Genomic DNA, 27,613 nt, shown 5'->3' with positions numbered 1-27,613 from the left:
AAAAAGAGAGCGAGAGAGAGACAAGTGATAAAAACAAAATATGACATTTCCTTATAAAAGGAATCTGTCTCATATTCATAGGGGGTGAGTGACAGGTATGGATTCCAAACTTACAATATATTTGGAAGCTACTTTGATATTATGATCAGGTTAATAACATGTAAAATTATTAAAATAAATTCCTGAATAATACTAACTAGAAGACTGGCTTAAATAAATTTAAAAATCAAAAAAACCTCTTCATAGAACCCAATCCCCTACTCCTTTTACACCTTAACCTCCTCATCTCCAAATGTTTTTGCTTCTGAACCTAAGACAGAACAAGCTCAATATTACAAAGAAGCACAATACCGTTGTTTATTAAACCATGAATTTTCAGAAGGAGATCTGTCCATTCACTGGTACACTGTTTGGGACCAAAGGCTGTTCATTTTTTAAAAAATAATCAATTAGTCAGTTAATTGGTTAATTAATCGATCAATTTTTGAAACCCTTGAGTTAATTTCTGGGAATAACTTTCATTTTCTTTCCCATTAAGTATCCTGAGGAGAGGTGCTACCAAGTAACAGAAGAATAAATGGTAAGTTCATTTCTTCTCTTGCCAGCATCCTGTGAATGAGCTAACACTTCAGGAGTATCTGTTAAGATTGAAGTAACTGAACGTGCTCTCCTACCCAAACTGGATCTCAAACTTCAACCACAATCGCTAATTTAACCATTCCAGCATCAGGGCTACCTGTTCTAACACGGAGATGGACGTGAACGAGCAGCCTCAGAGCACTGAAGTGGCGAACCACGACTGCCCAGCTCCCGGAAACGCAAAGACAGCACCTTCCACTTGTTGTCAGCATGACCTACTGATACTCAAACACCCCAGCCCGCAAGTTATGTGGGCCACAGCACTGAATGGAATCGAAACTCCAAAGGGATGTGTGTGACAAGCACTGGAGACACTCCGACCAAAGCCATTTCCTTTGTTTTCTCCCCTTTGATCATTTCCAATTAGAAGCAGGTTCTCCACAGAAGGAAGGTCTGTCAGAGGCTTTGGGGAAAACCATCTGATCAAGCAGAAGTTAGAAGATGCAGCTTTAAAAAAAAAAAAAGAAAAGAGGAGGAGGAAATAGCTGGCCTTTTTCCCACTAGAACAGTATATTTACCCTTGTACTAAGTGGTTTTACAACTAGTACAAGGTTGAACAGAAAAAGAAGTGACACCATCCTTCCCAGCTTCATACTTAAAAAGTTTCCAGTCAGAACATATCATTCACAGAGACACAGAGTAAGTACCTCCAAGGCCAAATGTACCTACACCGATGGGTCATTTCCTGCTGTTGCTGCTGCTGCTAAGTCACTTCAGTCGTGTCCGACTCTGTGCGACGCCATAGACGGCAGCCCACCAGGCTCCCCGTCCCTGGGATTCTCCAAGCAAGAACACTGGAGTGGGTTGCCATTTCCTTCTCCAATGCATCAAAGTAAAAAGTGAAAGGGAAGTCACTCAGTCGTGTCCAACTCTTGGCGACCCCATGGACTACAGCCCACTAGGCTTCTCCGTCTATGGGATTTTCCAGGCAAGAGTACTCGAGTGGGGTGCCATCGCCTTCTCCAGGGTCACTTCCTAAATCTAACTTTAAAAAATAAAAATCTTTATTGAATTTATTACACAACTGCTTTCTGTTTTATGCTTTGTTTTTGGCCATGAGGCATGTGGGATCTTAGCTGCTCAACCAGGGATAAATCCATACCCCTGCACTGGAAGGGGAAGTCTTAAATCTCTGGACCAATAGGGAAGTCCCATAAATCTAAGTATTTAAGAAAAAAACCAAGAAACCTTATTTCAGCACTCAAAAAGAGGTTCTGAGTTAACAAAAAAATTATAAAGAAAGGAAAGGAAATTTCCCATAAATGCCAACTCATTCTAGCATGTAACATGACATCAAGTAACACGTTACATGCTGTCAGACAGAGCTGGGGACTCAACACTTGGAAGCGACAGGCTCAGCCATTAAGTTTTCCTCTTCAGAAAAGAAGAAAGAGGTTAAACATACTTCTTCAGGTTCCTTCAAGATCAAAATAGCCACACCTAACTTCTCTCAAAGAAAGGCCTCCCTGCACACTGTGTCGGATGCACTGACCAGCAGCTGAAATCAGAAAGCAGATTGTACAGTCCCACACAGAGCAGGTGTGTGTGTAGACCCTGCAGTAACTTCCACAGCTCACTCTGCCCTCCATTGGAGGGAAGCAGGATTGCAGGATGGAATTTCAGAAAGTAAGCCAGTACCCCCTCGCCTTGCTCCACCCCACCAGGATCAGGAGAGAAGGCAATAAACTGCAACTGAGGCCATTTGGGAGCAAAGCAAGTCTGCCCAGTTCTGGGCAAAATCCACAAGAACCACATGAGAAATTAAGAGGTAATCGCCACCCAATACATGAAGCATCACATTCCTTATGTTCAAGACTCTGAGAAAGGGGTGAGCACTAAATTTATGCCAAAGAACTAAAACAGAGGAAATGTTGAGGAGCTCAGTTCAGAACCCAAGTTTCATTAATATCCTACAGAAAGCAAATAGGGTAATTTTAACAAAAGAAGAAAGCAACCAAACTCATGAATCCATTTCTTTAAACAGCTTCTCAGCCAAGTGTACACAGTGATGTAACCTGATGCGTATTCTACAAGGGAAACGTGCAGTACGAAGCGAACACCAGGGAAGGGGTGCGGAGCGTGCTCCCTGAGGGAGTCACTCTTAAAGCAAAACTTACAATAATATAAGGTTTTTCTGATGGGACTGGCTCTGCAGTCAAGAGGTGGAAAAGACACAAGTATGGCGGCGGGGGGGGAGAGGGGGGGGGGCGGGCGGCGCACACGGGATAAAAGCGATTGCTTTCACCCTAAAAAGTAATGTGGGTTCTCTCCTAAATGACTTGCTGGTTGGGCCTAAAGACAAAGCATCAGCAAAATAAAAGACAATACAGGTACTCAAATAAGAAGAGGAATGGAGAGACTCCTGTGATGAAAGAAGGGTTAGTGGAGGAAAAAGACCAGTGCTTGATCATAAGGAGCCTTGGGCAGAAAGGTCAGCACTAACAGAGTCAGGATGCCCTTGGCTCAAATAATAAGCTTGTGCCAATTCTCCTCTCTGCATCACAGCCTGGGTGGAACCTTACCACCTTCCACGTTTCATTTAAAAAGCCACTGCCAATCTCAGGAGTGGCCTCATCAACTATAGCTTCTCCCCCAGAAGGAACACACCTTCAGAATTTTTCTGGATATCTGCATACCTGTACCTCTTGTTAACCTTGCTAACAAGTTAAAGCATGCAGAAAAGACTAAATCCAACAACACTGAATATTCTAAACCTCAGTCACCACACAGCTACTGGTAATCCCTCTAAGACCCGCTGACATGTCCACTTAGAAGTGATGGAGAGGGTCAAGCCAACATTCCAGATCAAGGGGAACCACAGCACCCAGGAAATAGCAGCAAAAACAGCTTTTCCTTCTCTGTTGTTGACACAAAACCAGGAAGATCATCTCACATGGCATGACCAAGGTGAGAGAGAAACAAAGACTGCTAAAGACTGCTAGATACCTAGAAAGTAACTGCAGGAGATCCTCAAATAAAAGAGAGCCAAAAGCATCTGAGAAACCAAACTGATCAGACATTCACAGAGAGCATTTCTCTCTTCTTAGCCAAGATACAAGCTCGATTAGCTACTTTACAAATAAGCTTAAAGGAGGAGGAATCTGTTAGACACAGAAACAGATGAAGGAAAGGGTATTTCAAAGCCTTGAAAACAGCCAGTAGTCTGGACTATTTATCACTGGTAAAATCACCCGCTTCCTCCTTATAAAATGGGTGAATGGGTCCATTTGCTAATCCAACTGAAGCTGTGTGCATGGAAAGTTAACATTTAGCATCTGAAAACAGAAGACTCTGCGTGTTTTTACAATTTTTGATTAAAAATTGTCTGCAACTCATAGATTCTCACACTCAAGAAGCAAACTTCCTCTCTAGAAAATTTATTAGGGAAACTTTTTGCCTCCAAACATCAGGTGAGGTAAACTTTTGAAAAGCTCATTGTGGGCCTAGCATTCAGGAAAACAGGGCATGGATCTACAGAGATGAAAATAGGATGGGAGAGATGGGAAATACAACAAGGAAAAGCTTCCAGAAGAGAAATCATCCCCTCCCACGGCAGACCACTACGGTAAAAACAAGGGGTCTGAGAAAGGGGTGAGTGGCCCCACCTGGTTCCTGGGGTGGGCTCACTCCCCTCCGTAGGTACCAGCCCCTCTTGTGAAGCTAATCAGCAAGTCAGAGAGGTCACCTCATCACACAGAATAACTCCTACTATCTCCGCCATGGGCTTCCCTGGTGGCTCAGAAGAAGGTAAAGAATCCGCCTGCAGTGCAGGAGACCTGGGTTCGATCCCTGGGTTGGGAAGACCCCCTGGAGGAGGGCTTGGCAACCCAGTCCAGTATTCTTGCCTGGAGAATCCCATGGAGAGAGGAGCCTGGCGAGCTACAGTCCTCAGGACTCGCAAAGAGTCGGACACGACTGAGCGGCTAAGCACATCTCCTGTACAAACGCTGTAGTTTTAAAGCAGTCATCAATGAAAGGTGAATGCTTTTAATGTTTTAAGAGGGTTATGGATGGCATCGGAGAAGGATATGGGACCCCACTCCAGTACTCTTCCCTGGAAAATCCCATGGACAGAGGAGCCTGGTGGGCTGCAGTCCATGGGGTCGCTAAAAGTCGGTCACGACTGAGCGACTTCACTTTCACTTTTCACTTTCATGCAATGGAGAAGGAAATGGCAACCCACTTCAGTGTTCTTGCCTAGAGAATCCCAGGGACGGGGAGCCTGGTGGGCTGCCGTCTATGGGGTCGCACCAGCAGCATGGATGGCATAGGGAATGAGGGGCAGGGGGTATACACGTATAATTACAGTTTTCTATTAAAATCACAGACAGCTTTTTCTCTCCTGATTATTCAAGCGCATTAGCAAACGTAAAAAAAAAAGTCTGAACTTGGATCAGTCGGTGGAATCGGGAGTGCAGAACGCATCTGTGCTTTGCCAAAGCCGTATTTCATTACTTTTCAGAATTAGTTGGCAATGTCTCCACAATATTTACTGAAGTGAAAACCAAATGTTTTCATCTGGACAAAAATCAAACTGTGGTATGTTACAACCACAACAGAAATCATTTTAATCCAAAAGCTTGCTTTCTCTAATTTGGGCTGCGGTTTCTGTAAAATTGGATTCTTCTCTGTGAATCATGTACACACAAGCCCTCTTTCTCATTATCTTCCCTCCCCCGACCAGTTCTTTATCTTAACAAGCTAAACATAGCCCGTTCTGCTAGATTTTGGAAAAGACCCTAAAGGGATTCCCCGCCCGCTGTCATTTAGCTGGAGAGTCAAATTCTGTAGCTTGAGCTCACACACTGTGCCCCGGATTTGGCATGTTTGTGATGGATCTTCAGGATAGGCACAGAGAATGGAAGCAATTAGGCCCTATACACGTGCTCAGACGCTCAGTCAGGTCCAACTTTTTGCAACCCCATGGACTGCAGCCCACCAGGCTCCCGTTTCCATGGAATTCTCTAGGTAAGAACACAGGAGCGGGTTGCATTTCCTATTCCAGGGGGTCTTCCCGACCCAGGGATGTTCCGTTTCCTGCACTGGCAGTAAAGTTCTTTACCACCAGCACCACCTAGGAAGCCCCTTATCATATTAAAAAAATAAAACTTCAAAGCGAACAGGTAGGGTCTGGGCAAGGGGTGGGGAGATAGTTATTCACTGATTTTCTGAGTTCTAGGAGAGGAGAGCTCCATCCTTTGAAACTGAACAGTCATCAGAGAAAGTGGGTGCAACCTTGGCCCATTAATCCCACCGTCTACATACCCAGCACTGACCCAAGCACCTGTGGCCCACCCTCCCCCTGCACACTCAGGCACCCACACACCTAATACAAGCGCCGCGAGAGCCCAGGACAATTGTGACACACGGAGTGATGGTCTGTCTCTTTCTTCCACTTCAGCCTTTACGATTGACCAGGGAATAAGAATTTCCACCAGGGTTTCCCAAGCCCCGCCCATTCCCATATAACTCTTAAGATCGGGTACTAAATCCATCTGCTATTTTCTTTAGAGTGATTTACTTTCATGATTTAAATTACTTTTCTCTATTATATCAGTAGAAATTTAATATCATGTGCCCTAAAAAGAAAAGGTAATTAATATTATGATCAAAGTTTTCAACATTCACCCTACTTCATTTCTGGAACCACCAAGCAGCAGGACTCGGGCAAGAGCCCTCCAGCCAAAGCCCAAACGCAAAGGGAGCCCCTAGTTCCTTATGGTACACGGAGAAGGCTGGATAACAGAGCCTCTACTCAAACTGATCTTCCTTTTAATACACACATAAAAACAAGGGTGCCAATCACTGGACTACCTGGAGTCTGAAAGTCCAGGGCGACATGCCAGCTTGGCAGTCATGTACCCACTTGTCGGGAGACTCACGTTTACTTGCCTGTACAATGGGCTTAGTATCTTCATATGTAACAACTGTGATGACCCTGAAGGCTGTGAGGTAACAAAGGAGAAAGCTCTCTCGACACCCACGTGGCAGTGCCACTTTTAGGGTGACACACGGCTCAGGAACAAAACAACCCACAACTATGAAAGCAGGCTGCCCCCTTCCACAGGTGAGAGCAAAGGTGATTTACTTCCTACCTGCTTTCCTAAATGGGAGAGTCTGCAGACTGGCCACTGGGAGAGGATGGGGTGGGACCCAGAAAGAGGACGGAAACACAAAATGAACTCAGTAGCTAGTCTGGAATTTGGGAACAGGTGGCAGAGCAACCTGCGAGGGCTGCAAAACTTCAGCCCTTGGGAGCCTGCTTCCAGGAAGAACGGAGGAAGTGGTGATGCGACTGTCTTCTCAGAGGCCTCCTTTTCAGTTACGAGCTCCCAGGTGTGGGTGCCTGACCCCACGTTTAGGCAATGCCTTCCAGCAGAGCAGAGCTTGGGAAATCCCACGAACAGAGGAGCCTGGTGAGCTACAGTTCATGGGGTCGCAAGGGTCGGACACGACTGAGCCGCCACCGCCACCACCAGAGCAGGGCACGTGTTCTCTGGCACGTGTTCTCTTTGCAAGAGCCCTGACGTGAGGGACTCGGCAACGCAAACCACCTTCCCTCCTGACACGCAGCTCACAGGGAGACCCAGCCGAGCACAGAGACGGGAGAAAGTGCCTTTGATTAGCAGCTGGAACAATCGACTTACTACTACCTTCCCCCCTTGTCATCTATACCCATGGCTTGAAACACACATGAACACACATCTGGTGCAATGGAACAAGGTCTCTGGATCTCTCTGAAGTAAATGAACGCAACGCACAGGTCACACCACACGGAGAGCGCAGTGGGCTCAACCCACGTAACTTCCACCCATCACGTACACGGCGGGAAACAAGTCAGAAATTCACTTCACTGTGGCCACACAGAGGCCATCTCAAGTGTGCTCTCTCTACGGAGAAAGCGCCCACGGACCTTAATAGAGACGTAAATACAGAGCAAGGGGCACCGTGCCCTTAGGATGTGGATACTGGCCCCTTCAGTGCTGTCAGCTGTCGGCCAGGTGCTCCACAAACAAAACAGGACTAACCTTACTTCCACATTTCCGCCCCCATCGACATTCTCTAAATGGGATTTCAGAAAGGATGAGAAAGACTGAGGGAATCAGCAGAAAGTAGGGAAGAGGCCGGAGACAATCTGAGAAGCACACTGACTCGGTGCCGGCAGCCACAGGCAGGGAGCAAGGACTGGCTTCATCCCCAGGGAGGGCAGAGCCTGGTCAGGGGCCAGCTGGCCTGGAGCACGGCCAACCCTCTGAGCAAAACGTCTTGGAGTCTGAACAACCGATCGAGGTCACAGAGCAATTAGAGGGGCCCCATCCCTCCCCTCCTGGGCGCTTCAGGAGCCGATGGTTTCATATTTCTTCATAATGAGCCTGATAAACTCTTCTGGCAAATAAACTGCTTGCTCAGCACAACTCAGCCAAGTGTACAGACTCTGTTGGAAAACCAAGCGTATGAGGAACATAAGGCTGGTTTAGTGTGAAGAATCATGAGGACAGCCACTGGAATCCTCAGGGTAGCGAGAACATCACTTTGTCTGTTACCCCTCCCAAAAAATTAAGATGCAACACCTCCCCAAAAGGATTCATCCAGAAGAGAGTTGTGTACCACTGTGACAAAGGTCCCTGCTCCCCAAAGATTTCCATCAAGCACTCCCATTTCGCTCGAGCAAGTTCATTATCAGAGCCATGGTGCTCCTCGCAATCGGAGGATTACTTAATTGCTTTCTAGCAGGTTAATCCCCTTTCGTTTTGTGACCTCTAAATCACCCCAGGCTTTTGCATTTGCCCTACTTACAATTTATTGACCTCAATACCCAAAGTCAGAATTCTATCGAAATACACATGCCTTGCTGATAAAGCTGGCGACTGTCTTTAGAGAAAGTTCCATGGGTGGCCTGTCTCTTCTGGTACCTGCATTCTCCTTGGCTGGTCTTTTAAACTGTCCCTCCTCCGTGTCACTTGGAAGAACCTGTTCCCCTTCCCTGTTCATCTCCTAAATCTACCAGGGAATGCCAAGGGGCTGGATGGTACCACAGGCCCCATCTGGCCTGGTTCGCACCCGCAATTTAGTCTAACTCCACAGCAACCACATGCTGACTGCACATCCATTTTACAAAAGAGGACACCGAGGCCGAAAGCTTTAAGTCACCTGCCCAGGATCCATGAGCATCCATCGGCCTCCTGCCTGTCTTCCTGCAACAGCCCACTGCTTAGGCTTCGGTTACCTCGATCCATTTTTCCGATGCTGCCATGATCAACTTATTCAACAAAGGTCTAGACCGGTGAGGCCTCCCCGTCAGCCAAAGAACCGCGGGCCCACAGCCTGGGCCCACAGCACCTAACACATCAGACTCCCTGCTTTAACGAGGGGCCAGCTCTCCAAGCCACAAAGTCACCCGGCCAGCCTTGGGAGGGGCTTCTGCAGACCTTTCTTTGTAAGGCCAGCTCCCCGCTAGAGCCTGCGCAGGGTGCCCTTCCCTCCACTCCACCTGTGCCCCCTCTGCCCAGCACAGCCACCCTGACACCTGCGTGCCAGCCCAGTCCACTGCCCCCATCACGCTTTCCTGTTGTAATCTCTGTTTTCTAGTTTCTGGCACTGAAAAACAGATCAATAGAGGCCGAGGTAATTAGCAATTGAATGACAAGTGATTGCTGAAGATTCTCTAGGACTTGGGAAACAAAAGGCAAGTGGTCCCCAAACAGAAAGGACTGCTTCACCAGGGCTGACGGGGGTGGGGGGGGGGGTGTCTTCCCTACTAACTCCTCCTGGAAAATAGCTCTCTTCTTCCCTGTGAGGCTGGCCTGTGATGCCCAGGGTCAGAAGAAGCAAGCATGTAGGTGTGTATTTTCAGGGATCCTCTTTGGGAATCCTCTTTATTTGCACTGCCCCCAAAAGAGAAAAATATAAGTAAGAGACTCATTTAGCCTGCCACTGCTCCACTGTTCGATTTTCAAATCTGCAAATAGTCATAGAACAAAGAGAAGATGACAGAACTCATTAAGAACAACACTGACAAAAAATGCAGCGATGGTACACCCCCCTTCTCTGCGGATCTACACCCCCAGAAAAAGACTAATTATGCCTCTGGCAGGACCCAGGCAGACCCTCTCCAAAGCAGCCATTTAAAGATAAAGACACAGCAAGCAAACACACCGGCTGGCTTGCACCATCACGCTTGCTTATTCTTTGGAAGTTTCAGGGGACCAGGGTAGCAGTAAATAAGAGAGTCCTACCAAACTCAGCTGAAAGGACCCTACCTGCCTTAAGACAGATTTTTTTTTTTAATCTCTAAAGCTTATCTCTGAACAACTGGCTGGTGTGTTGACATGTACACACTCTTCTCAGAATTATTAATGGCACAGTTTTTTCCTCACCCCAGTTTTCAATGAAGCTGTGGGGAGAAGGGAGGGTCTTGGGTTTGCTGGGGGTCACTGATGGGTAATAAACACCGAGACTTAAAGAACTCCATGAGCCAGCTTTCTCTCCATCCCAAGATCCATTCTCTTCCATACTTCAAATCAGCACTGAAGCTCTTCTGGATAACTGAAGACCACAGAAAAGGATGATGTGCAATCCCTGGCAACAAACATCGTTTCCAGGTCTCCGGTTCCGGCATGATTTTTGCAGCTGGGCTTTCTCTCCTGTCAATACTGAGCTTTTACTGGATCTGTGCTTGCTTCCACCCAAGGGTGATAGAGCGGCTCGGTTCTTGAGGCTGAACGTGAAGTCTGGGGCTCAGACAAGCTCTGTCTGGCTTGGAACTCCAGCCAGAAAAGCAGTAACAGAATTAGATTGCAGGTATAAAAAAAAGTTAATCAAATTCAAGTGTCACCAGCAGCTGATATCTACAAGTTAGAAATACATCTACATGTAAGTCGAGGATCAGATAAATGATGGGTCACCCACACGATGGAATGGGTATTTATGTGCTACTGAAACAGGAAACCAGATTGCCAAAATAAAATGCAATTCCATTTGGGGTGTGGGACTTATATACGCACATAGAAGGCTCAGCGGTATTTTCACTGAGGAGGTGGTAAACAGTGCCTGGCTCTAGGAGACTGGAGAGAAGGGTATTTTGATTTTTTGATTTTTGGCCTATTTCTCCCTCTTTTCCACTGATCTTCCCTAGTGGAACATGAAGTAGTTTTATGACTAAAAAAAGTTTAACACTTGATTTTGCATTTGAACCTGAAAGGAAATTATTGAAGTGCCACTACAACAGACATTGTCTATTTAACCCTTGTACACTTCAAAATGCAAGTTTTAACTGGTTCAAACAATTCCATATTAAAATACGCTGGCTAATACCACAGAAAGCACCACATTTCCAGGAACACGAGGCACTCGGTGTGTCACCTATCGTTTGAGGCTTTAAGGAAAGCCGTATCAGATAAACACACTTGACCTCACAAATTCAAGGCTTTTAAAACAAAACACCTTAAACCTAAAAAGCTCAGGAGGAATAAGAGAGTACAACATTCTGTGTCAGAACCTTACTGTGTATCAATTAAAAACGAACAACAAAACCTGTTTTATTGTCTGGCTCATCAATGTAGGAATATTTTTCCAGCCTCAGAGCATTTTTCCAAAATTATTTTTAAAAACATCTTAGGTTTCATTTCCTGAAACGTTTGTTCCATCTGACAAGTGAAAGAAGTAAACTCTATGAAAAGATAGGATTCTCCTACGTCTAGAGTCTGTCAATGCCAAAGACCCCAGATGTGATGTTTTCCCTAGATGCCAAGTACCTGAATAATAAGCATGTCTCTCCGAGCAAGGTCCTCCCCCAATCGCCAAAAGCACAGAAAATACGATTTTACAAAATTGTGCACAAACAGGTGCACGTTGCACACACAAATTCCTCTCCAAAAACAAGTCACACTCACTCCACAGGAAGAAATGTTCAGAACTAAAACCCATAATCGGCAGAGCAGTTTTCTGACATCCTAATAGAGCAAGGACTGATGTTGAAGCTGAAACTCCAATACTTTGGCCACATGATGCGAAGAACTGACTCACTGGCAAAGACCCTGATGCTGGGAAAGACTGAAGGCGGGAGAAGGGGACGACAGAGGATGAGATGGCTGGATGGCATCACCGACTCAATGGACATGACTTTGAGTAGGCTCCAGGAGCTGGTGATGGACAGGGAGGCCTGGCGTACTGCAGTCCATGGGGTCGCAGAGAGTTGGACAGGACTGAACAGCTGAACTGAACTGAACAGAGCACGATCAGTGAATCTTCCTGTAGGAAAGTAAAGAGTTCAGGCATGGCTCCAGGGCAGATCTGGCTCCAGTGGCATTAGAGACACAGCAGAAGAGTTCTACTGATGCAGAGCTTTAATTAGTGACCTGAGTCATCTGGTTGCTGAAGGCACTGCTGACCCCTCTAAGATCCCCTCAGCTCAAACTCCTCCTTCTAAGCACCTGGTCCCACTCACCCTCCATCACCAATGACACCACCCCACATCAGCCTCACCACCTGCCCGTCACCCTCGCCTCTTCTCTTCCTTTCACCCTTCACAGCCAATCCTGCACCTCTTTCCTGCTGGGCTTTCACACTGTCCACTCTCAACACTCAGGATCACTAGGCTCCATCTGCAAGCAGCCACATCAAACCCAAGGGAGATGCTGGCAGGAGGCCCTACCACCCCACCTCCCCTTCATGAGGGCCAAGTGGTCCACACCGGAACACGATTACCCTCCTCCTGTATGTCCTGAGAGTCTCCAGGACTAACAATAGCCTGTAAAGTCAAACAAAAACCGCAGCCCTTTATCTTCCCTTGGCCAACAATTCAGTCCGAAAGCTAACTGAGTGGGATGGGGTGGGGGTGAAGAACAACCAGAGAAGCTGGTGTGGGTTGTGAGAGCCCCAACAGGGTGAAGACGTGTTCACACATGGGGCAGCACACTCATAGGGTCGGAGCTAAGTGAACTCCGTGGGGAGGGTGGCGGCAGAGATGGGCACGGGACACTCTGGAAAAAAAAATGGGTCAATAAGTAATTTGTAGATATAACAGGAGCCAGCTTAATCCAAGTTTAATACGGAAGAAAGAAAACCAGAGTGAACCCTTTGGTTCTAAACTAAAACCAGAGGTACTGGTGCTCACTCGTGGATTTTAACAGATCTAGAGACACAAATATATATACTTAATGAGCACATGTGTACATGTGCACATACACGCCCTTGCACACATGCATGAGTACTTAGTCACTCAGTTGTGTCCGACTTTTTGCAACCCCATGGACTGCGGCCCGCCAGGCTCCTCTATCCATGGGGATTCTCCAGGCCAGAATACTGAATGGGTTGCCAGGCCCTCCTCCAGGGGATCTTCCCAACCCAGGTCTCCCACACTGCAAGTAAGATTCTTTACCAGCTGAGCCACAAGGGAAGCCCAAGAATATTGGAGGGGGTAGGTAGCCTATCCCGTCTCCAGCGGATCTTCCCAACCCAGGAACTGAACCGGGGTCTCCTGCATTGCAGGTGGATCCTTTACCAGCTGAGCCACCAGGGAAGCACACACAAACACACACAATGCATTTCCCTCCAATAGCTGTGAGCACACCTCAGGCCCAGACCCCAACTTCAGGAGAGCAGATGTTCCTTAGAGTAAACAGGGCTCCTTGGAGAAATGGCCCAGGCAAGCCTGAGGGAGGGGATACGTTAGATGAGCCCGGGGACCTCTGCTGTGCCAGGGGGCCAGGATGGGAGGATCTAAGGAAAACATCAAAGGGCAAGGGTGCCAGCATGCAGGGGCTCCACTGACGGGATCTGGGAAACCCAAATCTCAAAATAAAGGAGAGTAACAAATTACAACCTTCTAAACAAAACAGGAAATGAGTCCACACAGACACCAAAAAATGAGTATATCAAGTCTGATGAGAAATGAAATAGAGTTTCAAAGAGTCTCCCAATGAAGTACATATAAACTGCAAAGGCTGCCAAGGGTCCACTTACAGTGAAAAAGCCTGACAGACTCCCCTGCAATCAGTGACCAACCTGAGCACCATCAAAGGACAGATTGACAGACTGCCCCAAGCAGGATTAAGAGAAGAATCCCCTCCTATGATATTCTTGCTCGAAATGGAGACTCCGAAACCTCCTTTCCCTCCCTGTGTTCTCCTCTCTGCGTTCCCGGAGTAAACACGTTTCCAAAATGAGGCCATGTAAACCCAAACTCATCCTTCATTACAAAACTGCATCGTCACCATGCCCTCCTGTTCATCAGTCCCATTCCTATGTATTTCCACTCTTACCTACGCTTAGAAGGTTCTACTGCTGTTTCTCCCCAAGGAGTGAGTGTGTGTGATGGGGGGGCGTTGGGGGGGGGGGCCCCGCGGCGCGCCAGCACACGTGGGAATAAACCCTCCGACCATAGCGTGGCTTATTCCCAGACCTCAGGACACAAAAGGAAAAGGGACTTCACACCCATTCACAACCAGCCCACCAATAATAATAATAATAAAAATTACAGAACAGAAAGCCGAGTTAGCAAAAGCATGTGTGTGATGGTGAGGTGACAGAGGTGCTAACTGGATGTCAGGGAGAAGCCAATCATAAAAACGTGAACCTACACATGACGACAGTGTGTGCTAAGAAGCCAAAAAAAGGCGATTCAAGCGTCAGAGGAGGGACTTCCCTGGTGGTCCAGTGGCTGAGTCCCCACACTCCCAGGGCGGGGGGCCTGGCTTCAATCCCTGATCAGGAAAGGAAATCTCATATGCTACAGCTAAGGCCCAGTGCAGCCAAATAAATAAATACAGTAACAACAACAAAAAAGAACCAGAGGAAAAGAGAAAGAAGACTCAAGTACCTTCTTGGTGGAGCCCCTCCTTTCACACGTCAACCAGGCTGGGGAGCCGCAGGTGTGCAGCAGAGAGACCAAAGTCAACGCCGACACCCGGGGTGACACCTTGTCCCTTTTATTTCAACCAGGCCGCCCCCCTCACACTGGCAACAGAGTCTTACCTCGAAGGCAGAGAAAGGTAAGAAAATCTTCTGTCTTAGGCTTCCTTTTAGAGAGGTCAGAAATTTGAGTAGCTGGAGGGGGTAGCAATGGCTCCACTATCTTGACTGGAGTTGTGCTGGGACTATTCGGCTGGGATTGAGCAAACTTCCTTTGTGCTTGCAGCCTGGGCCTGGAAGAGCAAGAAAAAATTAAAAAGAAATTAAGCGGAGATCAGAAGATATAGATCTACGTGCAGCAATAAAATCATGACACAAAGGGAAGAAAGACTCTTTGTTTCAAGCAAATTCTTTGTTTCTAATTAAGGTTCTGTATATCTCACACACTCTAATAAACCACAAGCTTGCTTTAAAGGGCAATAAATTTGCTTAAAAGGCTGCGTTTTCTAAACTGACATATAATATACACCATGATCATGTGTGTATGTGTGCACACAAGCTCATGCCTGTGCAAACCATGTGTGTGCCTGGGTATTTCAAAACCAGCACGCCGTATTAGATGATATGGGATTAACGGCTTTCTGTATACCACCTGCCACATTTACTTAACAGTCTGAACTCACAGGATACTGTCACAAACACATGCATGACCCCCTTCATACTGTGTAAGGACACTCCACCCACCTTGGTCTGTCACCCACCTGGTCTTACGCCCTAACCTCTAGGCTTTCGTGACTCCAATCCAGCCACATGAATTCCCTACACTAATTAAAGCATATAATACAGGCGGGGGTGGGGGAGATCTACTTTCCTAGTCTATTCAAAACCCATCATTCATGGCCAAATCATGGGTTACCTTCTGCCTGCACAGAAAGCCTAAAATCCTGAGGGATTCAAAAAACTGGCTTTAACTAACCTACCTTCAGGCCTCTTCCCTATTACCATCCTACATAGACATCAACTCCCTAATTTATCCACTTGGTATCTACAAATCACAGCTTCGATCTTGTTCATTTACACAATTTTATGAGTCAGCATGCATGCGTGTTGCTAAGCCACTTCAGTCATGTCTGACTCTTTGTGATCCTGTGGACTGTAGCCCACTAGGCTCCTCAGTCCATGGGCTTCTCCATGGCAGGCAAGAATACTGGAGTGAGTTGTCATGCCCTTTCCAGGGGATCTTCCTAACTCAGGGATCGAACCCACATCTCTTATTCTCCTGCACTGACAGGTGGGTTCTCTGATAATTACTGCCACTGTTAGCCCCTTACATGCCAGACAATCTATTAACTTGAATCCTAGTGAACTTTGCAAAGGTTTCTTTACTTCTTTTCTAAAGTTAATTTTTCTTTCTCCACCTGAGGACTTTTACCCTCTGTATAACTGGTTTGACCTTTATCATAAATTGCCTATTAGCTTTTGCCTACCAAGCCAAGGGACTGACCTTCCAGAAGGATCAGCTAGGGGGAAGGGGTGACTGATTCAGAGACTTAAGAGCTGTTTCTTTTGGGGGTGGAGGTTGCGGGTGGGTTGGATATGTGACAAAATAAAGGAACTGTGTGTGTGTGGCGGGGGGGGGGGGGGGGGGTGTTCCTAGTATAATGTTGTAATCATGCGGAAATGGGGAAACCCTGTCTTTTAGAAACGCAAAAGGAAATATCAGTATTTATAAATAAAATGATACTATGTCTAGAGTTCGCTTCAAAATCAGAGAAGAGCTGTGTTTCTCAAACTGAGATCACTTTAGATTTTCTGTCTTTTACAAATGGGTATTTTTATAAGATAAATTACTCTAGAGGAAAAATGAAAGACATGAACTACAAGCTCAAATTTATTCAACAGACATCACTCTGTTCAACCATTTAAATGTGCTCACCACTCACTCAGTTGCTATATTCAACTCCCTGGCACCAGGCAGCACACAGCCTGTGCCCTCGGCAGCATCACTTTGGAGAAAGGAGAGGATACAGGAAACTAGACAGTGCTCCAACAAGCCACACGCTCTCCAGGTCCTGGCACCCTCGGCAGGACTGAGCCCAAGACGACTAGCTCCTCTTCAGACAAGCTCCTCCTCTCTGCCAACCTTCCCATCATGTGAAAAGAAAACCCCCACCATGCTTTCCTGCTGAAAGGGGTTTTAATTGACCACTTTATGATGTGTACATCTTTATTTAAATGGACACAGCTCACGCTCGGCAGATTAAAGGGGCTTTACAGAAATACCGCCCGTGCATGAACAGGATGTTCACTGTTTGTTGCTTTTTCAAAAGTCAGCAACGACAAATATCACACATTATCATGAGAAGCTGGCCCAGCCTGAATGAAAAACAAACACGAAACAGAGATGGCAGAGCGGGACACAGCAGAACATGCTACAGCTTCAGAGCCTCACAGACAAACGCGCCGACCGCTGTTCAAGTAAAGGCACTGCTTGCCTGATGACTTTCTCAGGGAGGCGATGAAAAATAAGGGCATGAGAGATTAAAAGACAGCAGTAAAATAAATTACTCCTCAGAGGAATAAGCCAAGCTCCCAAGTGATTAAGCATTTGTGAGACCCAGATGAAAACAGGAACTGAAGAACCAGACAAACCAATATCTTGTTTAAAGAGACCAGAAGAATCTGTGCTTCCCAGAAAGGGCAGGTCTGTGGTCTGGCTTTGTGTGCAGAGTCCCGGGGGATTAACAGAGGTGTGACTTTGTTTTGCAGGCTCCACGGGACAAGAGAGTTTGAATGACACAACTCAGGGAAACCATGGAGGAGGTGCTCTTAGCCACGTGGCCACGTTTGCAGGACAGGCGATTCATTCCAGAATGTCTGATACAAGGAAATGAGTGGATGTTACTAAATCAGCACAGAAAGCAGGGTGGGCAGGTGCAGATGTGCTGAAGAATGACATTATCTGCCTCCAGAGGTGCTGTGCAAAGGAGGAGGCTGGGCTGCAGGAGAGGGCAGGCAGGATGAGACCCCCACCAAGGGCGGTGGAGCTCCAGGAGGGCCAGCACTCAGCGGCCGGGCACCACAAGGTGGCACCCACTCACCCCTCCACCAGGCGACATTTTGACCAAGAACACCTTCCATTTCATTACTAAGGTGAAAACACATAAAAATGAAAATGTAGGTTAGGCTGTCCCTGCTGGCCCAGTGGTTGAGAGTCCTGCCAGTGCAGGGGACACAGGTCCGATCCCTGGTCTGGGAAGATTCACATGCAGTGGGGCAACCCAGCCCGTGACACGCAACTACCAACCAGAGCCTCTGTGCCTAGGGCCCATGCTCCAGAACAAGAGAAACCACAGTGAGAAGCCTGCGTACCCCAACTAGAGGGTAGCCCCACTTGCTGCAACTAAAGAAAGCCTGCACACAGCAACGAAGACCCAGTGCAGCCCCCCAAAAATAATTATTGGTTGAACTAAGGGAGTACAGAGCTATCCAGGGGGTTCCTGGAGCCACAGGGAAGAAAACAGCAGAATGTGGGACCGCCAGAGGCTTTCAGGCTGAAGTTTAGCCAGGATGGTCCTTACTGCCCACTGATAATGCACGAAGAGCCAGAACGCAGAAAATACAGAGGGCGTCTGTCCCCCACAGAAACCACAGGCGTGTCAAGTGGAGCAAGACTCACTTCTGTGTTGATATTTTATTAACTCATCAAGGAAGAAATTTTCCTTACAGAAAAGTCCTCTGCGCCAGGAAGGTCAACGAAACCAACTAAACCAAACCTGCCAGCAAGCCAAAGCAACTGAGGAAGAGTAGATACATGCATATACAGATAAACGCATTGAGGGTAACCTCTTATTTACGGTGTGTTAAAATCCAGAGTCAACAGGCAGTGAGGGTGAGGGTACAGACGTGGTTTTGGATCAAATCATCGCTGTTCCTCACCTTCATGGCATAAATGTGGGTAAGTCAAATAAAGGACTAAACAACTCAGACAGCAAGCTCAGAAAACACAGAGCTTGCTTTCTGAACCCCTGTCAAGGTTAAGGCCATCTGGGGTGTCCCTTCTCTAGAAGCTCCTGGGTACAGAAGCTCCCATGGCAACCCAGTCACGACAAAGTTCAGCCCTGCTGCTAAGAATCCCATTTAAACAAACATGCCCCAACAGGGAGGGGGGAAAATGTGTTGAAGTGAAAGTCGCTTTACTGATCTGATCCCCCAGAGTGTAGCTCCATGCAGAAATACACCTCCCAGGTTCCCAGGGGCCCTTGCTCCCTCCAGCTGGAATGTTCTTCCCTTTCATCTCACCAGGGCTGGTTTCTTCCCATAATCCAGCGAGGGGAACGTTCCCGTCTGCTGCGTTTCACCAAGTCACGTTTCCCACGTCTCTGTTCAAAAGTCACCTCCTCACAGAGACTGAGCCACTCTCCAATGCCGTGCCCCTCACGGCCAATCGCTCATCCCTCTGCCCTTCGAGGGCCTACAGAGCGGGCTTGCCTACAGTCGCCCCCTTATGGCCTTTTCTGCACGTATGGGATGCTGTGTGTTGAGGGCAAGCTTTCCGAAGGTGCTGAGAGGGAGGGGAGGAACACCGCTCGGCTCAACTCATCATTCATTCTCCAAGAATTACCCTCATTTCTGATCAGAGCGTCAGACTGCAGAGCAGTCCAGAGGGGCGGGGAGATAGCTGGATGGATGTGAAACAAACCCAAGAGCTACAGGAGACGCCTGTGGTGCTGCCCCCAGTAAAGTTCTTGGCCATCCCAGGATACAGCTACCAAAATGAAAGTCACTCAGTCTTGTCCGACTATTTGCGACCCCATGGACTATACAGTCCATGGAATTCTCCATGTCAGAATACTGGAGTGGGTAGCCTTTCCCTTCTCCAGAGGATCTTCCCAACCCAGGGATCGAACCCAGGTCTCCCGCGTGGATTCTCTACCAATTGAGCTACCAGGGAAGCCACCAAAGTCCACTGGAATTCAGTCTCGCTATTCCAGTTTCATAAGGGTCTGCTGAAGCAGTCAGTTTTGATCACAACCACTGCCACTGCTTACTAAGAACTTACGCAGCAACTTGCCCATTAGGAGCATCGTCTACAAAAGCAGATGAAGACCAGGTCCTGTCTGTCAACTTGTGCTTGCGTTACAAGGTGCCATCCCGCCCCAAGGCGTGCCGCTGCACTGCACGCATCCACACAGAGCACAGCTGGCCTCAGGCCACCATCTGCTGGCCCAGGCGGAAGGCCCTGCTACATACCCCTGCACACGGGAACACCACTACTCATCTCAGGCTGTGTGTACTTTCTGATGAGCTGCGGGAGGGAGCAGAGGGTCCATCTTCTTTCTCTTTTCTCTTCCATGCCCCAAGGGACACAGAAGAATCCTTCTCTGATGTGGGATTAGTTGGCATGGGGGTCAACAGCCCAAAGAATGTTTTGCTTGGTCACTTAAAATAAATTGACCCAAATAAATCAACAAATAGATTTCATACTTAGGTGAAAAAAAGTAGAGCACCTTTATGGGAATAAAGCAGCAGACCAAAATAAACACTATCATTATTTTCAAAGTTCTCAAATAAATTGCAAGGCGAAGCTTATAAAGAAAACCCACTGATAGCTGCCAACGTCCTGGGCCAAACATTGTTTAGTTTTGTAACACTCTGCCGGTGTCTCCTTCTGCCCCCTCCCAAATCCTGCACTGAGAAGGTTCCAGGGCAGCCTGCCATCAGTGGCCCCCGGGAAGGGGGTGGGGGAAGGAATGGGGACGCATGTCTCCAAGTCTCCTCTGGGGTTATCCGCAGCATAGAGTTAACCAGCTTATTGCTATCTGCACTCAATCTCTAGGGCAGCCCTAAATATGGCACAACAGCAATTTCTAGGTTAATTAAATTCCGTTTCTGTCCAGGATTTCTGATGGTTTACAAACCCAAGGAGGATGCGGGTATGCGCACGACTCAGCTGGACAAGGCAGAGAGCAGGGGGCACTAGGTCTAGAGCAATGCCCAGCCTGCCCTCGCAGAGGGCCATGTATGCCAGAGACTGTCGTATTAACTTAATTTTCCAATATTAAAAATGTAAGCTGGTAAATCCAATTATTTAGATTACATCCCAATTCTAAACAAAGAGCCAGGCCTGGGTGGGAGGGGAGGCTGTGTGTTCATTCAAAAAAGACGCCATGCTATGTCTGGCAAATGCGGAGTGACCAGCATAGCCGGGCTCTTTGTGGCAGTGTGGGAGCTGGTCCTGAAGCCTTGCCAACTTGCTGAAAGGCCTATTCAAAACAAACAAAAAAAAATTCCCGTGTTTCTATCCCCAAAATAAGTACCCACTCTATTCTACCCCCAGACACACACACACGCACACACGCACACTACAGACCTGGCAGCCAGTCAAAGAAACAAGGGTGGGTGTGTCTGGCCAAGTGTGTATGTGTGGTGGAGACTGTGGGGGGTCGGGCAGGGGATATCCCCTTGCCCAGGGCAGGCTGCCCACCAAATTCAAATGCGAGTGCAGTTGTGGGCACACCACACAGGATGGCTGTAAACATCCTGTATAGTAAAGAGAAAATAAACACATCCTCAAGTGAACCCAGAGGCTAGCACAGACCAAGTCAGAGAAAACTCAGAGACAAAAAGCCCCGGCTCCATCCCCCTGCGCTCACATACCCAGCCCCACACTTACAATGGGGGCTTGTCTCACCAACTGGGGTGTGCTCTGTCTCAGCTACCAAAAGGGAGAAAGGGAGGTCAAGGGAGGTCGGCGGCTCCCAGAGGTTTGCTACCTGGAATGCCTGCTTTCTGGTACTTCTGGAGATCGTGTTGTACTGGTTTCAGGGGCCCTACTTCACACAGAAACAGACGAAATCGTTTGTTTACACTAAAAACCACAGGATGTTAAATATTTGCAGCACTTGTCTTAATTAAATTACACAAGCAGCTATTTAGAGTAAAAATTTGCTATGAACCTGATTTACCTAAAGAAACTTGTTTTTGGTTGAATCTCCTTCGAGATGAATCTTTAAAAGGTCTGCTTGGTCAGAGTGGTCCAAGAGAAAGAACCGTGGTATCAGAAAACCTGGGCTGCTTTGGTTCAGGTCAACTTACGACCCTGGGCAAAATAAGCCTCTATTTCCTTGCTGGGGAAAGCGGGGCAGCGGAGGGGGAGGACAGACCTCGTAGGAAAAGGAGCCAACTAAGGGTCTTTCTAGCTCCAGTCTCCTCTGACCTCACCTCTAAAACGTGAATATAGTAATTCCTGTAATAAATCCTCTTGCATCTATGATTTCATAATCCTAGGTGACAAGTTCTGATCTTCTGCCTGTGCCAAGTGGGAAACACAAACCTACATTTCCAAAAATGCCTGTGCTGCTAAAGACTGTTAGCACCTACTTCCTAACTAGGTTGTCAGGCAAAACAGCAAACATGGTAACTTTCAGATCTTGAGATGTATATACTGGCTTGCACTTTAGAAAGGAATATAAAATTTTAAATATAGATGTTCACCCCACTCCCCACCTGGGAAAAAAAGATGGCACAGTGCCAAAAGTTGTTCCATAGTTCCCTTGAACTAGTAACAACAATACTATCTACACTCTGCTTTCCTAAGACCCAGTCCTCCCAATTAGGAGTAAATCACTCATTCAGGAAAACACATGAACTTCCTTCAGAACCCTGAGACACCCTCAGGAAGGCTAACCTAACTACTCATGAGTATATTCATCACCTCTACCCAAAGGCCAGACCAAGGAGAAGGCACGCACTGCAAACCCAAACCACTGCCACGTAGGCGGACACTCCAGATGCTCACAAACACTGCACCCTCTCAAAAAGCAGGCATCAGCGAGAAAAGTGAGCCTCCGTTCTCTTTAGTTCAGGCGGAAAGGGTCAGAGGAGGGAAAGGAGAATAAATAACTACAAGATACAGCGTCTTCCTAAGCAAAACATTACTTGGGCACATGAATCTCAGGCTGGGAGCCCACACAGATGGTATGAAAAGTAATATGCAGGCCCACATTTGATCCCATTAATAAAATGATGCAATTACGGGTTTGGGGTTTTTTTTAAAGTCTGATGCGGCATCCTCAAATGTCAAAGAACCAAGGCTGCCTGGAAATCCTGACTGTCATGATCAAGAAAATATTTGACACTGACTTCTTTTGTGCTCTCGAAAGCAACCATGTCAAATTTGAGAGGGATCAACATTAATCAACAATTAAAGCGGCAACGAAGACCTTTTGTTCTGTCAGTCACAAATGTCACATGTGTTACACTTTACCACCAATGGAAAGCCACGGGTCTCACCACCCTCAGGCGGTGTAACCCTCGCCTTCTCGGGGACCTAACCCCTAACCCGGGATGCAGGCGCTGCAAATGCTCTTCTCCACAGTCTGTCCCATTCAGGGCAGTCTTGAGCAAAAACTGTTTCTTTACAGCAAAAGTAAGAAAAGGATAAACACCAGTCAGAAGACCAACACAAGGATGTTAAAAGTCTTAATCCAGCCAGAATCTGGCCAAAGAAATTCCTAATACACTACTGTATTACAGTTACAGGGTGCAAACGAATTATCGAAAGGATGGTCAGCTGTAAAAGCCTCAACGAGCCAACTGAAACGCAGGTCTGCCTTTCTATTCTCTTTTGAGGTGGGATTGCCAACTGTTTTTAAAAGTACTATTTCAACAACAACAACAAAAAAAACCCAACAATTTCTCAATTTTAGGTTACTCAATACCCAGCTGCAAACGACCAGAACACTCTTCGGGTCCTGGCAGAGACGACAGCTGGGGAGGGGAGGAATCGTGTTTTACTTCTTCTTTGAAAGAGAAAGCAAAAATACCCTCAGAAATTCATGCTGCCATGCTACACAGTGCATTCATTAAGCAACAGAGTCCAGCGGACTCCTAGCACTGCAACTGGGAAGTCAATCCCGAGGAAACCTCCCACAAGAAAGATTCTCCATGGAGCTGCATGGGGGGGGGGGGGGGGGGGGGAGGGGGAGACTAGAAACTCCATCAGCACAGAACAAACCAGAGCACAAAAGCAGTCAGTGCTCAGAGCTCTAACTAGTCCCTGAAAGCACGGAGTAGGCTTCCTTCAGCTTCACACATCCTCTGCCTCTTGGACAGGGATCTGCTTTATTTAAAGGATGGCAAACAGAAACGGATTGTGGACAACTTCCCCGCCCGCTGGAAATGCCATGCAGCAATCACACGCACCAATAGATGGCAGTAGAGAGTCTTCAGACACCAGGTCTGGGCTCAACTCTGAAAAGGGAATTTGGACTTTCGCAGATTTATGACAAGCCTGGCATTAACCAATGTTTAGTACCTGCACTAAAATCTAACAGCAGGCTAAAAAACCAGCCACTGTTTATAGAAAGTAAGAGAAGAACAATGTTAGCAATACCCTTTCACCCAACAACTCAATTACAACTCAAGCTCCCTGCTTGTATATAGAAAATACATAGCAACTCACAACTCAACATTTTATATACTGAATATACACCTAGGGCTAAAGTCCAGGGGACTGTTTTCTGAAATACGTTCCTTGCTCTAAAAGTGATTTTTACCACTCAGAAAAGTAAGAAAAGGCAAAACTAAAGTAACGTATCGTGGTTCTCACAGTTCTGGGGTTCTGACAGAAATTTATTTAGCAGGCTAAAACACAGTCACGGGTAGTTTTCCAAACACGGGCGTCACTTATGCTTTCGCCACCCAGAGTGCCGAGGAGAGTTTGTTCCGTGAGGAAGCGACACACTCTAACCCACACACTCTCCTTCTGAATGTCTGTAAGAGAAGTCCTGGATTTATGACAGCAGCCTAAACGTAGAAAACACGACCATAATGAAAGAATCTGGTAGCACTAACGCACGCGAGAGCCATTACCCTCCCCACTCCCACCCCGGCCCGGCGCTGGTGCTTTGCGAGCTGGGAGTGAGAAACGGGAGCTGACAGCATCCCAGACTCGGCCCAGGCTCAGAGTCTGAGGGACACGCAGACACAACAGAGGCCCAGAAGCTTAAACCACCACCCAGGAAACTGTATCAACTCAGAGGCGCTGAGATGGAGCCATGGCACAGAACTCACTGTCCCTTCTAACAAGGCTTAGAATACCCTGAACACACGCTGAATTTCCACCAACGTTCAGCGCCCCATGGCAGCTCAGGAAGCAGCACTTCCCACCGGCACTGCTGTATCAAATCAGATGAGTGACCTCTCAAGCCAGACAGGCCAGGGGAATGGAGGCCGACTCATACCTTCCAACCCAGATACAAGCCTCTCTCATCCACACTCCTAACAACCCACTGGGGGAGGGTCTAAGACGCCCCTTTCCAGAATAAAAGCCAACCTCAGTTCTTCCTTGCCAGCCACCTGGGAGTCCCAGACTGACTGCAGGATAGAAGCCCACTGACTCTACACCTGAAATCAGGGGGTGCTAGGTGGTAAGGGTCACGTCTGTGGGTGGTGGCAGATGACAAGCACTCAAACGTCTACAGGACACACAGGCCCACCATAAATGTGTGTGGCTCACACATACCCTCACAGGAGTCTAGCGACAGTGTCTGCTGACTAGACCTCACTTCCATCACAAAATTTCTCCAAGAGGGGAAAAGTCAGTCTGACAAGGAGCCTTGTCATCAACTATGTCATCTTATATCCATTTAACAAACACAACCTGCTGTTAATAAGACGAATGACTAATCATGCCTTTTCAAAGATGTTACATTTGTATTTGCTGAGATGCTAAAAAAGCAGCTCAAAGGGCTTTCTAAGGATTTGAGCAAAGCCAGCAGCAGAAACCCCAAGAGGCGAGATTCGGGGTACACAAATATCCTAACAAGCCCTTTCCTTCACCGGGTGCAGTCGATGACTAGTTATCCCCTTTCCATCTGGGACATTCAAATACCCTGACAAATTCTGATTCCCACTGAGCTCCAGGAAACAACCAGAGGAAAGTCCAACTCCTTAGGCAGGACTCAAGATAAACCCCCAAGCTGTATGCTTCATCACTTCAGCAACTCCAAAGGACTGAAAGACTTCCAGTTCAATTAAGCCCTTCATTAATCCTTCCTGCTCAAGCCCATTTCCCCGTCTGTAAACAGGAAACAATGAAGCCACAGGGCAGCTGCCTGCAGTGCGGCTCATCTCCTCCAAGGAAGGCCGCATGTACACCTGCTTGCTGTCCCAGGCGCTGTCACAAGGCCTCCAAGAGGCCAGGTTCCACTCATTTTCTCCATGTGGTGTTACAAAAGAGAAGGGTAGTGAACAGAAAGGAGAGAGAGAAGGGAAAGAAATGGAGAGAATCCAAAGTTTCTACGTGATCCTAATTAATTGTGAAAATTGAGGGTGGGGGGTATGCTTGAGTAGAGATAATTTAACTGATAGAAACCAGAAACCACCAATAGTAAATAAAACGAACTGTCAACAACATTTATGAGCTACAAGTTGAAAAAGTGACTAACCCTTGAGATTGTCTTCTTTAACCCTCAATTCAAACCTAACTTCCGCGGGTCCTGCCGCACCAGGAAGATCAGTGTCTGTGATGCTTCCCATTAGTGGGTCTGCCGTCTTCCTGCGCTCTCTCCCACTCCACTGCGCGGCCAGGAGACGAGTAAACCTCTGCGACTGACTGATGAAACACTCGGCCAAGGGAACTTCCTTTCTGCTGCTTCTCACTGGCTGCATCACCACCACGGGTGAGCCACCTCTGGAGAGGAGGAGAATCCCAAGGCTCAGGTTAAGGCACCCTTGGTGGCTCAGTGGAAGACCCCGCCTGCCAATGCAGGAGACGCAAGTTCGATCCTGGGGTTCGGAAGGTCCACTGGAGAAGAGCACAGCCACCCACCCCAGTATTCTTGCCTGGAGGATCCCATGGACAGAGGAGCCTGGCGGGCTCCATGAGGTTGCAAAGAGTTGAACACAACTGAGCGACTGAGCACACACTAGGCGCAGTTTAAGGGAGGGTGCTGTGGGGATGACAGGAAGGAGGGGGTAGAGAAGAGAAAAACTGTCACATTTTCCCAAATGGTCAGAACACGTGATGTGCCGAGGCATCATGGAAACCAACGACATCCTTCCCGTCTCTGCAACCAGATGATTAACTCAAAGAAACAGAAGCTACTAAAGTGCAAGCATCTCCCCCCACCCCACCACCACAGCTGGCTTTAGCAAAATGCCAAGGATGTGAGCTGGACGGACCTGAATCCTGTTCATAAAGATGCGGGTGGCAGGCTGTGGGGGCCAGGAGGTGCAGAGCTAATCACTTCAGAAGGAGTCTCTCCAGTTCCACCAGCCTAAACATGCTCTTTGATCAAAGAGCCATCGGTCTTCCACTGTGTCAATACAATGCCAAACACCACCCTCCCAGCCATCCATCAGCCCTGGGAAGGGCTGCAAGGCCCCACCTCCACCAATCTGTAAATGAGCCTGTAGAAGAACATTTCCAGCCTTTCCCCTCCGACTCCAAAATACCCTCAAAGACCAGTGATAACAACCTCACAAAGACAGCCAGCAGCTGACCCTGGGAACCCACTGGGTTGCAGAAAGATGGTCAATTCACTTCCTCAGTTTAGTCCCTATCTGTGCTCCTCCCCAGGTTCATCTTTGTCTATTTCACACAATTCCAGATATCCCAGATTTTATCCAGTGCTTTCTGAAATGGGTTAGTTCATCTGAGATGCAGAGTACAGCAATCTAATTTCACAGGGGTTGTTGCTGTTCACTCAGTCACGCCTGACCTCTATGACCCCATGGACTGCAGCATGCCAGGCTTCTTCTGGTGAGTGATTGGTTCAGCATGCCCTGTTCTTCACCATCGCCCAGAGTCTGCTCAAACTCACGTCCATTGGAGAAGGAAATGGCAACCCACTCCAGTGTTCTTGCCTGGAGAATCCCAGGGACGGTGGAGCCTGATGGGCTGCCGTCTATGGGGTTGCACAGAGTCAGACACTACTGAAGCGACTTAGCAGCAGCAGCAGGAATAATTTAGAAGGCAGTGGTACCCCATTCCAGTACTCTTGCCTGGAAAATTCCATGGAGGGAGGAGCCTGGTGGGCTGCAGTCCATGGCGTCGCTAAGAGTCGGACACGACTGAGCAACTTCACTTTCACTTTTCACTTTCATGCACTGGAGA

General features: G+C 47.6%; 1 protein-coding gene across 4 annotated transcripts in view; it reads right to left on the bottom strand.

Annotated features, from left to right (window-relative positions):
- The window catches only part of JARID2 (jumonji and AT-rich interaction domain containing 2), a 230,157-nt gene that overhangs the window by 42,688 nt on the left and 159,856 nt on the right, over positions 1–27,613 (bottom strand). For all 4 annotated transcript variants that reach the window (XM_018038767.1, XM_018038765.1, XM_018038769.1 and 1 more), the window contains one exon: positions 14,614–14,783. In XM_018038767.1, the coding sequence (XP_017894256.1) occupies positions 14,614–14,783 (170 nt within the window). The remainder of the gene's footprint in view (positions 1–14,613; positions 14,784–27,613) is intronic.

This window comes from Capra hircus, chromosome 23 (genome assembly GCF_001704415.2).
Source record: "Capra hircus breed San Clemente chromosome 23, ASM170441v1, whole genome shotgun sequence".
In the NCBI taxonomy this organism is placed as follows: Eukaryota; Metazoa; Chordata; class Mammalia; order Artiodactyla; family Bovidae; genus Capra; species Capra hircus.
The sequence above is the reverse complement of the archived record's forward strand: the minus strand, read 5'-3'. Positions and strand labels throughout refer to the sequence as shown.